A 14718-nucleotide genomic window follows, 5' to 3' on the forward strand; every position below is an offset into this window, starting at 1 on the left:
GGTCCTATCACTAATTATCTGTGAAAAGAGGCCGACCCCCCCACCTTCCTTTCAGGCAGTTGTAGAGAGCAATAAGGCCTTCCCTTCCCCCAGACTAAGCTGCTCCTCGCAGGACTCACAGGACACAGGGGGACTCTCCTGGTCCCCCTGAAGGCATAGCACTGACAGTGCACTGTAAAAGTCTACCAGCTACACCCTCGAGCAGTGCACAAAAATCTTCTCTCAAGACTAGCATGTGCGATATACCATGGAGGTCTTCCCAGCCAACAGTGCAGATGTAGCGTAACTATTAATTTGTGTTCGCTTCACAGTGAACCTACAGATTTGGGAACTACATGGGTATCACAGTCTTCCTCGGAAAAAAGCTCCCAGGCTTTCCGCTGGTGTTTGAATTTACCTAATACAGCAGCATTTGGGCTTTACTACTATGATACTCTGCAATGAGAAGCAAGCACATAAACACCTTCCAAAGCTAGGGGAGAGAGGCAGTGATGGCACATATTTTGGCAAGGGCTAGATATATGAGGAGGCTTTTAAGTAATTTGTTAGTTTGATTAAGAAACTGGTTCCTAATTTATATTTATATCAAGGATTGTTCATTTTACAGCAATTTATGTGTCCACTCAAGAATGAGTTTAAAAAGGCTTAAAATGATTCATTCATCTTCTTTCACATTACTTTTCCCATGATAAGGAGAAAATGGGAGAGGTGGTAAGCATGGTATAACAAAGAGAGATAGTAGATAAGTGGAAGAATATCAGGGTAAAATAAATAAGGAGAAAATGAAATTCTTTTCAAATGCTCCTTTCCAGAAGTTCAAAATAAATCATTTGTAGGAGATTGTTATCAATACCTGCTGAATACCTATTATACTACCTAGAAAGTATTTTGCTATGTACGTGTTGTTTCTGAATACTGTAAAGTCTGTGTTTATATCAGTTTGGAACTATAAATCAAACCACTTATTTATGAACACTACCATGTATGCAGACATCATTCTGTGAAAACATAACTTTCTATGTGACAGCAAACAAAACTCAAGGCAACCCAACCAGCGCAAAGTCCGCTTCATGAGGCTGGCCTTTTTGAGGTCAGAACACATTTATGGTATTTTACTTAAACAGAAGGTTAAATTATCTAAAACATGCTCTTGATCTTCTTTGGGAGGTTCTGTTTTTATAGTGTTTTGTTGTTGTTTGTGTTTTTTTGTTTGGTTGGTTTTGTTTTGTTTTGTTTTGTTTTTTGTTTGTTTATATGAGTACAGTTAAATTCCACGGCAACCTAAATCAGAAGGATTTCACCTGTGACTTCCACAAAGGACAGGACTCATGGTTTTTGTGAAGTCCAAGACCCATGCCTCAGTCTTTCACTGCAGGAACTCTATGTTTGGCTGGAGAAGAAAAATGGACTTTATGAAGTCCTTTTATTTTTTCCCACATATCTCTTGATGACTGAATACCTCTCAAAGAGCCATTGCATTTATGCTGTCTCTACATACAATCCCAGAATCAAATTTGTTGCTTTGCCTTTGAGCTCCTGTCGGCCTCTTGAGGGGCCGTGGACCGGCTGCCATACTGACGTTAGAAAGCTGGTAATTACATGTGGAAAGTTAGTTTTCAAGCATTGATCTCTCTATTCTTCCTTGGTTTTGAATGGCATGGGGAAAATGCTCAGAAACAGCTATAAGTGTTTCTTTCTTCCAGTGACCTTCCTAGGAACAAGGTAGGGCAATCTACTCCATCCAGACCTCATCACTGAAGAAGCCTCCAAACATCATTGTTTTGGATCAACTGCCTTGACAACACTCACAGCATTTCTATGGTGAAATCACTCTTTGAGGCCTAAAAGACTCCAGTGGTGCTGCTGCTCTCTTAGTTGTTCTCTGTCCTTTTTGTGCTTCCCAAGAGTTAAAATGGAAACAGAAGTGATCCACGAGTGCTCTGACAGGCCAGTCATGTTCTCCCTGGTGGCAACCAGAGAACAACGACAACATATTGAGTGAATTATTTGTTTTTAGTGGATTCAACCACATTTCTGGTCAGGGCGAGGCTCGTTTTGATGCTCCTACCTGCTAACTTTGCCACATCGGGCATCAAGAGCTGGTGGAAAGCTTAGGAGAGAGACCTAATTGGACACTGAACAGATGGTACCCACAACTCTTATTTTCGGGAGCAGTGGTGAGGAGTGCCAGAAGTACTCCTGTGAGGAACCCAAGAGCTGGTGAATGACTGATGGGCAAAGGAACTGTGTAAGGAGACGGTCCAGCCAGGTTAATCCGATAATGGCTGGTGGGAACGTGGCCAAGGGCTGCCACGTCCCTAGGGCTGAGGTATTCAATAAGAACAATTACTGGAATCGTCAGTCCAGTTCCAGCTGTCCAGACAGTGGATATCTCTTCTGTAGTAATTTAAGAGCCTGTGGTATTCTGCTGCTGTAGTAGTCTGCAGTGCTAGTCAAAGTAATTCTTTTCCCAGCTCAAGTCTAATTAAGGGGAACTCTTGCGTAAAGTGAGTTAAATTCGGTAGTCACAGCCCAGGCCCCATGGAAAATAGTCTAATTCAACTACAGTAATATACTGTAATATAAATATAATGGAAATACAAAACCATATAATTTAATTTGACATGACTGGCAGTTTTTTGCTAAAGTCGGTGGAAATGAACGAGTACAAACAATGAACTTCCCTCTTTGCTTTGATCTTTTATTCTCGGTACGGCGGGAAGGTGGTTTCAGGATGACTTTGTGCCGCAGCGCCCTAAACAAATGCACTGACAACATGCAAATTCCGAGCTCTCTCTTGAAACTGTAATTTTTAAATTTCAGAGGATAGTTGTAGCACACCGAAGCAATTTTAAATACGTTCTGGACTTTCCCACACCCACCCTTTGTGCTCCAAGGTGGATGAGCCCATCCGGGGAACCCAAGCTGCTTAGGGCCTAGAAAGGCTATTTCTGGTATGACTTTTTTCTAACCCTAGGAGCCCAACAGCCCTAACAACAGCAGCAGCCCTACTGCAGGAGCAGGGACACCCATTTACAGCCACCGCTCTGCTGGGATGCCACAGAGGGCTGCGGGCTCCTTCCTCCCTTCACCACCACCCGCACAGGCGCTGCGAAAAAAAAACCTCCGGGGGAGGAAAAAAGGGGCAGTGTACGGTTCTTTTATTCGTTTTATGTTTGTTTGGGGTTGTTTTTCCCCTGTGGTAAGCGCGTAGTTCGCTGTGACGGGCTCACGGCGGCCCTGTGGGCAGCCCCACCGCCTCCCGCCCAGCGCACGCGCGGCCGCCGGCGCCTGCGCGGAGCCCCGCGGCCGCCTCAGGGCCGCCATGGCGCCGGCGGCGGGCTGCGGGCGGGTGGCGGCCGTGTCGTGCCTGGTGCTCTGCGCCTCCCTCCTGCTGCCGCGGGCCCTGCTGCCAAGGGGCGGCGGGAGGACGGAGCCCGGGGCCGCGCCGCCCGACGGTAAGAGCCCGATGAGGGCCGCCGGGGCGAGGACGGGGCTGCCCGGGGCTGCCCGGGGCTGCCGGGGGCTGCCCGGGGCTGAGGGGCCGCCCGCTGAGGGAGCCGAGCGGGGCTGAGCGTTTCGTGCCCCTCCCGGCCCTGCCCCCGGTTTTCTCGACCCTTCTCTCTCACAGCAGGTTGTTCGCGGTGTTGGGGTCGTGTTTTGTTTCTCCTCTCCCTCAGCATGCTGCCAGCGTTGCCGAAAGCCAGCGTTTTCCTGCGGCGTTTCGTTTCAAGGCTTCATCCTTCTGTCGCTGGAGCTCTGCTGGTGTTTTCGTAAGAAATAAAAGCTCGGTGAAACCGTCCTCGTCGCTCAGTTTCCCAGTGCCGTGCCCCAGACGCCGTGTCCATGCGCCATGCTCCTGTGGTCAGCGTGCCCCCCATCCTCCGGCCTGCGTGGCCTCAGCTCTGAAGGTGTCCAAAATCCTCCGAAAAACAAGCTGCCACCGGTTTTAAAAGCGCTTCTAATGTCAGCCCTCACACACAGATGTCATGCGTTTCATAAAACCACGTTGGCAGTTCACGAAGCCTTACGGATGACGGCACCAGATCTGCGGTCAGTTTGCACTGTCACAAGGAATAAAGCTCCTACAAGGAAAGCACACGGGTGATCAGGCGGCTCCTTTGCCCAGCTGGGAGTTGTGCAGGGCACGCTTTGGCTGCTGGCAGGTGTCCTTACGTGAAGGAAAGTGAGATGGCCCCGTTTTGGGTGGTCTGTGTGCTTTCCTCCTTCACCTCCGCCTGCAAAAATCAATGAAAATGTTAAAGCTTTTGACTGTGCCCCTTAAAAACAGCTGTGTGGTGATACAAAGTAAGCATTCCAAAATTATTTATAAAATCATTCTTCCTGACCTTTTTTGAGCAGGTTTCTAACGCTGTGACTTCTAGGAACGCAGCTAGAGCCATTTTGTAAATGCCAGCAGGAATGCACGATGTTTGTCCAGCTCATCCTGATGTCACACTGCCAGGTTCAGAAGTATTCATTTATAAAAAAAAGAGTCAGAACAGAAAAATACAAATGACTACATGCGGAAAATAAATCTAAAATACATGTCTAGTGATAGTTTTTAATAGAAATGGAGTGATCTCAACAACAAACTGGATGTGAGTTTGAGGTGTTATAAAAAGGACTAATTGTTTGGGGAATTAGAAGGTGTTAAAGAAAAGCACCAGTGTGACATGGTCTTGAAAAAGAATAGGTTAACTGTGAAGAAAACATTTCTTTATAAATTATTCTAAACTATCATACCAAACACGTAGGCTATGCAAGAATATCTAGAAGGCAGATACTTCTAGTTAGGGAAGATAATTAAGAAGATCGTGGAGTCCATGTGTCTTTCCATCTGTTAATATTTCCAGCCTGAGAACCCTTTACCCAAGTCATCTCTTTGACAGAAAGAAAAAAGTTTTATGAAAATAGGCTGCTAAGAGCAAAAGATTTTATTTTTTTATTTATTTTTTGAAGCCCAAGATGGAGAATTCAGTGTTAACACCTTGCTGGTTGTCAGAGGGAAATCTTACATGTTCTGCTTAGCATGAGCTTTGCTTCGAGCCCGTCTCTTCTTCAAATAAAGTCCAGCAGAGCACAGGAGAAAAATGTATAAAACTCTTGAGTTTTGGTTCTCACAGCAGCTCTTTCAATTTGAATTCCCACGACGGTCGGAAAAAGAGGTTGCTTTTTCATTCACTCAGCACACAAGCACCTAACACGTGCCTGTCTGTGGTCAGATGGAGGCGTCGCTTGATTTTTTCGATGAAGGGTGTGCCACCCGCTCCATCTGGGAGTGGTTCGTACCTGGAAATGCAGAATCTGGACAAACATCACCTACCAGCGTGTTAGGGTATTAGTATTTTTTAAAGTAGCACCAGTTAGGCTGTTTAATGGACAGTGGCATCCACATCTCTGCACGTTTCCATTTACGTACCATGTATTCGACAGCTGTTCTGCACATCTGACTTGCCTCTGCCGTTTGTGTGGGCTCAACAGGGAAGGTTTAGCACCAGAAGCCGTGAAACTCCAACATTCCTTGGATGACGAAATGACTTGCACGTGTCTCCTTGGCCTGATTATTTTTGGCTGAATTGAATCTTTTAAAGCAGAAAGGAAGCCTCATGAAAAATGAGAAAACGAATCCCTTTAAATACAGCATCGCCTTTGCCGGTTGTTTTCTGTGCTCTTCCCTTTCTTTTTAATTAATAAAGAATGGCTGCACGAAAGTAAAATGCTTTACAAAGGCCTACAAGACATTGCTACTGTAGCAATGGGACTTTCTTGTAAATAAGATGCTCTTATTTCCATCACAGGCCTTGAATAATTCACTAAATTAAAATGCTCAATAACAGCTTCCTCAAAGTTAAGCCTGAGCTCGCCTGAGAGCATTTTTGGTCGGAGGGGCATTCCTGCTCAGTGTCATTAAAGCCTACAGCAGTCAAGAAATCCATGTCATCACCTACAAGAAAAATGTTTTAGTAGCAGGCCTTCACAAATTATTGATACAGCTTCCTAATATGTTTACTGTAATTTTCTGTGCTCGGGAATTTAGCTGTGATGGTGTTTCCTAGCAAGAGCAAATGCTAATTTAATCTAATCTTCTGTTGTCTCGCTTCCAATAAAGGTACCTGCAGCCGGGTGCTTCCAGGGGTTAGCTGGTTATTTGCTGCGTGGTTCCAGACCTGCTTTCTGCTTTCCTGGCAGAGGTGGCCACTCAGCAGCCGGCCTGGGGCAGCGTGGCCACGGGCTCACTTGTGCCCCCTTAGTGGACAGAGGTGGAGAGCAGGATGTCAAGTACAGCGGGCAGTAACACTGTGAATTTCGGGGAAAAATTGGTGAACTGGTGGCAGCGAGGAGATTTAATAACTGTGTGAGCTTCAGTGAGATTCTGCCACCTCTGTGTTGAGTGAAGCCAATTTTAACAACAATAGCTGAAAATCTGTACTGGGCTAGCACTGCAGTCACGTATCAGTACTGCAGCTGGGTTTATGCGTTAGCACACCTTTGCATCCTAGTGAAAAAAAAAAAAACAAAGAAGAAAAAAAAACAAAAACAGGCTGTTGTGGTGATTTTTTGAGCAGAGGAGCAGAAGTACAAATGTTGGTGGTCACCCTGCTAGGGGTGGTGATCCGTGGTGTCTTTGGACACCACCTATGCTTTTTACCTATGCTTGGTAAACTCTGTGCTTTGTTAATTGCCCTGCCAGCTTCTCTTCCTAAAATCAACAGATTAATTGTGCTCACCTAACTCCTAGCACTTAGTAAATGACTGAGGACTGACTCTGCAGACTTAGTAATGGTCCAGTGGGTTGCCTTTTTCATCAGCGGTGGTGTATTTAAAATTAGAGAAGAGAGACCAGCTGTACCTGCTCCAGTTTTAGGCTGCGTGTAAACGGGTGAAAAGTATTAGTAGAAAAATAATTGCTGTGTTTCTGTTTTGTTTTGTGTTTGTTTGTTTTTTTTTTTTTTTCAGGGAAGCCTGGTCGCTTTCCACCCAGGATGCATTACCAGGAGACCCCCGACAGCCGAGCTACCCCTCATTTCCCAAGGTCTCACCTCGCCGAAGCAGTTGCCAAAGCCAAGGCCGGTGGAGGTGGTGGCGGAAGCACTGGTGGAACTGGGAGAGGTCTTGTGGGGCAAATTATCCCTATATATGGATTTGGCATCTTCTTATATATCTTGTACATTTTATTTAAGGTAAGACCAACATACATTGAAAAGTCAAGGATATATCAACTGAAAAAAAAAAAGTTAGTCCCATTTGTGTACCAGATTTCATCTCAGCTTTGCTCAAAAAAATGTTTAAGCTGGACCTTTGACTGGTACTTGAAAGATTGGCGTATCCTGTGCTTTTAGCCATTTAAATACTGTAACTGAGTGCAGCAAAGGGTTGCTGTGATCCTGCGTTGGCCTCTAAGCTGTGAAAATTTTAAAGGATTTATTTTTCCTATTGGAAAATCCAGACGTCTTTTCTTATGTTAGATTGATTTTGAATACACACATAGTATTCTTTTATATCATGGATTATTCCACATTCTTTATACTGTATATGTCATGAATTTTGTTATGCATTTAAAGTGGGGGAGATGGAGTACCATTATGGGATACCTTGTGGAAAAAAAGCACCATGTTGGTGGAAAGGGGGAGTTTGTAAGGTTGCTGTGACCACTGGAACCAGCAAGGAGCTGGCTGAGGAATAAAAGTACAGCCCAAGTCCCACTCAAATATTTCACACGTATTTTGAACTTCCAGCTTTCTGTGGCACAGATGTGACATACGTGTAGGTGATTACAGAGAGCTGCTGTGGAAGGAAGGAGAAAGGGACAAGCTCTTGCAGATTTTTATTTTTTTTTCCCTGTTTGAGCTGGGGCTTAAGGCAGACTGACCAATGTCCAAATAGTTGAGCCTGCTCTGGAGAGAAAGAGAGTCCCAGGCTGATGCAAGGAAACATGGTAAATTGGGTAAACTGATCAAATAGAGAGAAAAGGAAAGAAATAGGGAGCCTGCAGCTTCTATACAGAGCCAGCAGTATAGAGCCACATTTCCTGCAAGTACAAAGTTGGTAAGGAATAGATGGCAGAAAACGTTGCAAGAGAGACAAGTGGGGTCACATATAAGTCCTTCAGAACCTTTCGCTTTCTTTCACAATTATTTCAGAATAATAATTTCTTGCCTCCTATACACAGAATAATTACAAGATCAGGCCATTTGATTTTACAGATAAATGTTCTAAAATTAAGTTATTATTAGCGAGTTATACTTTCATTATGTTTCAATATAAAATTCCAGGTAACCTCAGGTAACATATTCCGAGTATCTTTTAGGAGTTTTCAGATGGGAAGATTCTAGGCCTCATTCACAGTTGCCTGTTTTTGCTGCTGGGGATATTATTCTGTGATTAGTTCCTAGCAGAATTTTAGCTTTCTGTCCTTTTCTTTACTCTTTTGCCCTGGGGCCTTACATGTTGCTATTGCTGTAACTCATACAGGGGTCAACTTTTTTCACTTAACAGCTGGCTTCCAAGGGAAAAACTACAGCTGGAGAACGGAAATGCCCTACTGCTGCACCTGGAAACATGAAGAGGAAAATCAGTAAGTGCTGTTTCTATGTTGTATCTGAGTAGCTGCTCACTGTAGAGTCACAGTCTCACTGGGGTCTTCACGTTCTGGACACATTGTAAAGCTGCTGTTGCACTGTGTTAGCAGCAAGCCAGGACTCTGTGCTGGAAGGAACAAGTGTTAAAGTGAATTACTGCACCATTACGTTCTAATCTTATTTTGTTCATGAGAATATACAATAGTAGCTTGGAAGCCCCCTTGGAAGCAATGTGTTTTCATGAGGTTTTCTGAATTAACTGCACCTATGTGTTGAAAAGCGAATATAACTTATAATTAACAAATGGCCAATAGGATGTCCATCTGTAATTATTCTATAATCTGTAATATTCTAGTAACGGTACATAAAGATATTGTTAAAAGCTAGCTTCATTATTACTTTTTTTTTAATTTATAAATTCTTAGCCATCAGCAGGCTTGTGCCCATTTTTTAATTTCCTGTTTGCAATGTTCAAAGTTTTGATGAGCACAATGTAAAGAAAGCAGACAGTATCTGAAATGTTACTGTGAATTTAGCTAAACATCACTGAGTTAAGAGATTTATCTATTTGTAGGCATTTATTAGATAAATTAATAAACTTACTTTTAAAGATTGTATTAGTTACCGTATTGGTATTTAAATGTGTTGTGTTTAGCTGGCTAAATTGTGATAGGAAAGAAAAGCACTTCAGTTTTTATAGAAAGTGCTCGCAGCAAGGTAATGCTCTTAACATAGCTGTAATTATCTTGACATGAAGGTGTGTATTAGCAATACCTAACACACTCAGTACTATGCATTGTATTTTCAGTGCGCTTGTGCTGCGCTGTGCCTGCCAATTTTGTGCAATTAGCAGCAGCAATTGTAATTTTTTCTCTAATGCTTGGTAAGAGAAACGAGCTGTGCAGTAGGTTAAACATTTACCACCATGACAGCTCAGAGAACTAGTGATGAAAACGGTTCTGCCTTTTTCTAGAGCTCTTCATTTGTATTCCAGAAGCATTCGCTGCGGTCAGCAGCAGAGCAGGGGACCCATTGCTAGACTAGGAACCTAAGACAGTCACTACTTAGTTACTTGGACAGAGTAATTTCCTTTCGCTTTGCCAAGTTCCCTTCACCTATTTTTAAAGTCTTTGGAATCCAAAATAATAACCGCATTCTTCGCAGAACAAAGATCTCTACAAAATCAGGATGTTTGTGGATGGTTTTCTCCATTGCTGCTATGTCAGAGGTGCCTTTGTGCTGCTTAACTAGGTGTGTCTGTAGCATCTGAATCGTTAACCTACCCAGCATTTGTTTTGCAGCCAGGAACAATGGCATCTCAGCTACAGGATTTTCAGCATAAGCTACGCATGCCAAAAAGGAGCTCGAGCTCAAGCATTTTTGTTGAAGTCCCTGCTGTGGTATCTTTACAGTTAACCCTGTAGACTAGAATAAAGCCAGTGCACACTATTGTACTACGGACACATGTTTAGAAAAAGGTGCAACCACAAAAAAATGGTGCTTTGCTCTCCATAGTCATGTGGCTAGTTGATATGCAGCCCAATAAGCCTGACCAACGTTTAGCCCTTGCTGCCTACCCTGGAAAACCTTTACAGAGTCAGATGCCACCAAGCCCGTGAACGTTACTCTATTTGACAAAGATGTGATTTCTCAAACTTTAGGCTCATTAAAAAATGCTCAAGTGACCTCTGTTCCCAAAGACTTAACAGGTAAATTCCACAAGAACTATTGATTTTGCACCACTTAGCTGACCTGCCTTTGGTTGCCTTAGAAAAAAAAAAATATATATATATATATATACATGTACATTTTGAAAGCTCCTACTGACAGATCTTGGGACTTTCTTTGTTTTACAGCTGACTATGAGCTCACCCAGCTCCAGGAAAAACTGAGAGAGACTGAAGAAGCTATGGAAAAATTAATCAACAGAGTAGGCCCTAACTGTGACAGGTAAGTTTCAAAATACAGCGTATTAAGGTACAATTCTTCCCTGACTTAAAATTGAACTTTCTTACATTGACTATATTAAAATAGCATTATTATTTCTGCTTCAAACTGTAGAAAATTGATTTTAAACATCATGCATTTTTGTTCAGCAGTCTTTCTCTTTTCAGGGCCTATATTTATAATAAATCATTCTTTCCAACTACACTTTCCTTAAGCAGAAGAGCAACCATCTCTCTCCTCCCACTTTTGTATACTGCAGTATTTGGAAAATAATGATAGCTACGTCTAAACAGAAAATGAAATGTCTGTATTTGAGGTGCAAAAAACAAACTGTTTTATCTGGCCAATGTAATTTTCTGAATGATTCCCAAGAGAGCCATTTGTTTTAGGGTATTTTCCAGTGCAATGGATTACTATTTTTTTTTTATGAATAGAAATGATGTGATAATCTATATAAATGTCTATTAATATCTCCATAAAATATTTGTTTAGGGTCAGAATTGTGTAATAACCTGATTTCATAACCAGTAAATCCATGCATTTCCTTAGAAATACAGAAGAGTTGTAAAATCGGGATTTAAACATTTGTTTATTCTTGTTTGCCATAAATCTGAGATCACTAGCCAACATTATAAAGAAACACTGAGAGCAAATTGACCACGTTCTTTGGATCAGTCAATGCCTCTATTTTAAACCATTCTGTAGAAACAATTCTGTGCTGAACTTGTACGTTATATCCATTTTGCTTCAAAAAATGACCTCCGTGAGCACGTAGTTTCGTCCACGTTGCACCTTGAGCTCTGTTGTGGCTGTAGTAATTTCAGCACGGTGAGGTGCCAAACTTGCCTGGTTTAGGCAAAGTTGAAGTGGGAGAACCCCTAAACCAGCAAGTGAAACACAAGGACGCTGTTTCCACTATCCTTACTCAGCTCTGTTTTGAAGAGCTAATGCAGGGCTTTATGCTTACCTTTAAGCTGCCAGAAAGGCTTATGTTCTGCCCAGATATAGGGGCATATAGCTCAGTATAGGACATTTTTTACTGATAAAATGGGTTTAGGGCCTGATCCGGTATTTGTTCCTCTCCGTGCAATTGGCTGAGAGCCTTTATTTAGTAGAACTTCCCTTCTTTGTTCACCCGAACTATTTATATACACGGATCTAGAGAACTCAGGGAAAATCAGAAACTGAACCTAATAGTGAATTTTGTGTATAGCCTCCCTTTAAAAGAGGGGGGCAAGCACCTCTAAATGGAGCTGTTTTTCAAATACAGCCAAGCTTTGAAGCTTTTGAGAGGGAAAGATCGTATTCTGTAGGATGCAATTTTGGGTGCCATTTTAAAATGCAATATAGTGCATTTTAATAATGATTATTTGAAGATCATGAAGAAAGAAAAAACAAAAACCCATGAAACAGTTGACATGTCTGAGATAGCACCTTAGATTATGGATATTCACTACAGTCATAAGAGCTCCATAGGAAATGCTCTGTTTCAGTGTAAGAATAAGAGAACTTTACCTGCTAGTGAGTACTTTGGGATTCAGCGTAAGCACTGACACTATGAAAACAGCTTTGCTGGAGATACAAAGGGCAAAAACGATGGCCTTTTCTTAAGCTGTAAACGTTGTGCATCTGTCCTGTTAGTTTTTAAGAGTACGTTGTATCCTGGTAAATCTCCTGCATGCAGGCAGCCAGATGTCTTACACGTTGCCAGCATCCTCCAGTTCCTGAAGACTTTAACTGAAGTAGAAATACTGCACGGGCTTTGGTTTTCCCTATCTACAGGGAAATTCTTCTTTTAAGCAAGGTATCTGGAGTCAGAATGGAGCTGTGACGTACTCACAGAGACCTTGTGTTGCAGAAAGCAAGCAGGGCTTTCTGATGGGAATATCCAGCTCGTTACGAATTCCTGCATGAAATGCCCCTGTTAGGCAGCTGCATTGATTGAGCCTATTATTTGAGCTAGTGCCAAACAGACAGATCTGTCTGTCTTTATGCAGGTGATATATATTCAAATTACATACACTTTTGTCTAGGAAAGGAGGAGAAGTTTGGCAGTTCTATTACAGCTTCTGTCAAAGGCAGCTAGCTGATGAAACCACTTATTTTCATGTGCCAGTTAATTCACATCTCAGATTCTTCATCTGCATAACCCAGGCTTTTGGGAAGATGCCATCTCACACCGCTGCTTGTTCTGCACCAGGAACTGCCGCACACCTTGATGGGACTCAGGGCAGCCTCCATATAGCGCCGGGACTGCGTCACCTTCACAAACTGGGAGGCAACCCCCTCGGGGGAAGCACGGAGAGGTGGCAAGAACCAGATTTCTGGCATTTCAGCCTTGCTCTGCCTCAAACAAATGTCTGGATAGCTGCTAGTGATACAAGAGAGCCGGCTCCCGAGCTACAGTCTGTTACCAGACAAGGGTGGGTGGGACTGCACAAAAACCAGCCCATGCTCCACACGTGGATCACCACTGCACAAACCAGCAGCACGATGCTAATGTCTTTGGCTTCACACCAGAATGGCACTACTGCCTCCAGCAGAGTAACTGTTGTGTGTCATCATCATTCCTGTGTATGCAGAGTAGTGTGAATACCTGTTAAGGTGCTGCTCTATTCTAACGAGGAAAAACTGAATATGGATGCTGCAGGTTTTCAAGTTTAGGAGAATTTTGGCACCTGACACAAGGTTTACATAGAAATTTGTACCTAAATCCAAAATCATTTATCAGTTTCCACTTCCACCTCCCCATCTCACCCCTGAGATTCACTAAGCAGCTGTCTACTCTAGATAAAATCATCTTGGAGATTATCTGTCTGGTCTGGAGATCATCAGAAATCATCTGTCCACCCTCACGTACCACCTACAGCTGAACACTGTGCGTGTCCAGAGCCAGCCCCTCTGAACCCCCCTTGTAGGGGCTATATGGATCCTGCCTAAAACACAGCAGGATTCAGAAGAGAGCTCGAGCAATGTCTCGGTTCCATGATGGGCTTGAGTTAGTACTTACAGAGAGATCAAACACTCTCTCAAGAACAACATGAAACACAAGATGAAACAAGCAAAACAGTCAGAACCATTTTCTCCCCAAAGTACAGCCACTGATCTTTCTTACTGTAACCTCCTGAGGGCTTGGTAGAGCTCAGGCCTACTACCCTCCAAATCTTTTTTTGCCTGTAAGATTTTCATGAGATTTTTGTTTTTCAGTGAAAACAGGATGTAATAACTACATAATCTTACCTGTTGGAATCATTTTGTTATAACAGTGCTTGTATTGCCTATCATTTTGGAATCATTTTGTTATGACTCGTAGTAATCACTAGAATCATCCGTGTAAAACCAGTCAAAATTATACTTTGCTTTTAATCTGATAAAAAACCTCCCTCTGATTCTTAAGGGCAAGTTAAAACTGAGTGTAACACACTCTTAGCATTTTTAAACCTGCTCCTCCAAATCAGGCATTATTGTTGAATCTGTTTGATATAACGTCTATCTAATCTTTGGGTCTATCTGTAACAACTGGCTTATTTCTCAGTGAGGCCTTGCAAATTTAATCCCTTTAATGGTCATAATTAGGGCAGCATTAGACTCTTCAGACTAATGTTTGTGTGAGACATTTTGATTAGGCCCACATTCTATGATTTTATTTAAAATGTTGCTTAGGTTCTGATTTACATTTTCCTACAACGCTTCAAACGTCTCTAATTCTCACTTAAAGACCAGGAATTTCTGTAGTGTCTTCTGTATCATAACTCTTGAATAATTTCTTCCAAGTCGCTTATCTAAATCTACCCTCTTTTAGTTTAAAACCATTCCCCCTTGTCCTACCACAGCACTCCCTGATAAAGAGTCAGGGAGTCCCAGCTTTCCTGTAGGCCCCCTTTAAGCACTGGCAGGCCCCTGTAAGGTGCCCCCAAGGCCTTCTCTTCTCCAGGCTGAATAACAGCAGTCTGAATTCTGTTGTCTGATGTTTTCTACCAGGACCCAAAATGTTACAACAGAGCAGGAAAAAAGGTTACTTCAGCAACTGCGAGAAATTACTAGAGTGATGAAAGAAGGCAAATTCGTAGATGGCACCTCTCCGGAGAAAGAAGCTGAAGAAGCTCCTTACATGGAGGACTGGGAAGGTAAGCAAGAGGCTTTCTAACCACTACCCCGATGAGAAAAACTGAGCAAATTTTATTTTTTT

General features: G+C 42.7%; 1 protein-coding gene across 1 annotated transcript in view; it reads left to right on the forward strand.

Annotated features, from left to right (window-relative positions):
• Positions 1-3319: 3319 nt before the first annotated feature.
• Positions 3320-14718, forward strand: part of RIC3 (RIC3 acetylcholine receptor chaperone) — a 28623-nt gene continuing 17224 nt past the window's right edge. Inside the window, exons 1-5 of the mRNA XM_084521648.1 lie at positions 3320-3458; positions 6961-7184; positions 8500-8578; positions 10439-10532; positions 14511-14656. Coding sequence (XP_084377774.1) covers positions 3326-3458; positions 6961-7184; positions 8500-8578; positions 10439-10532; positions 14511-14656 — 676 coding nt within the window. The 5' untranslated portion in view covers positions 3320-3325. The remainder of the gene's footprint in view (positions 3459-6960; positions 7185-8499; positions 8579-10438; positions 10533-14510; positions 14657-14718) is intronic.

Source organism: Aythya ferina, assembly GCF_964211825.1.
Source record: "Aythya ferina genome assembly, chromosome: 5".
Classification (NCBI taxonomy): domain Eukaryota; kingdom Metazoa; phylum Chordata; class Aves; order Anseriformes; family Anatidae; genus Aythya; species Aythya ferina.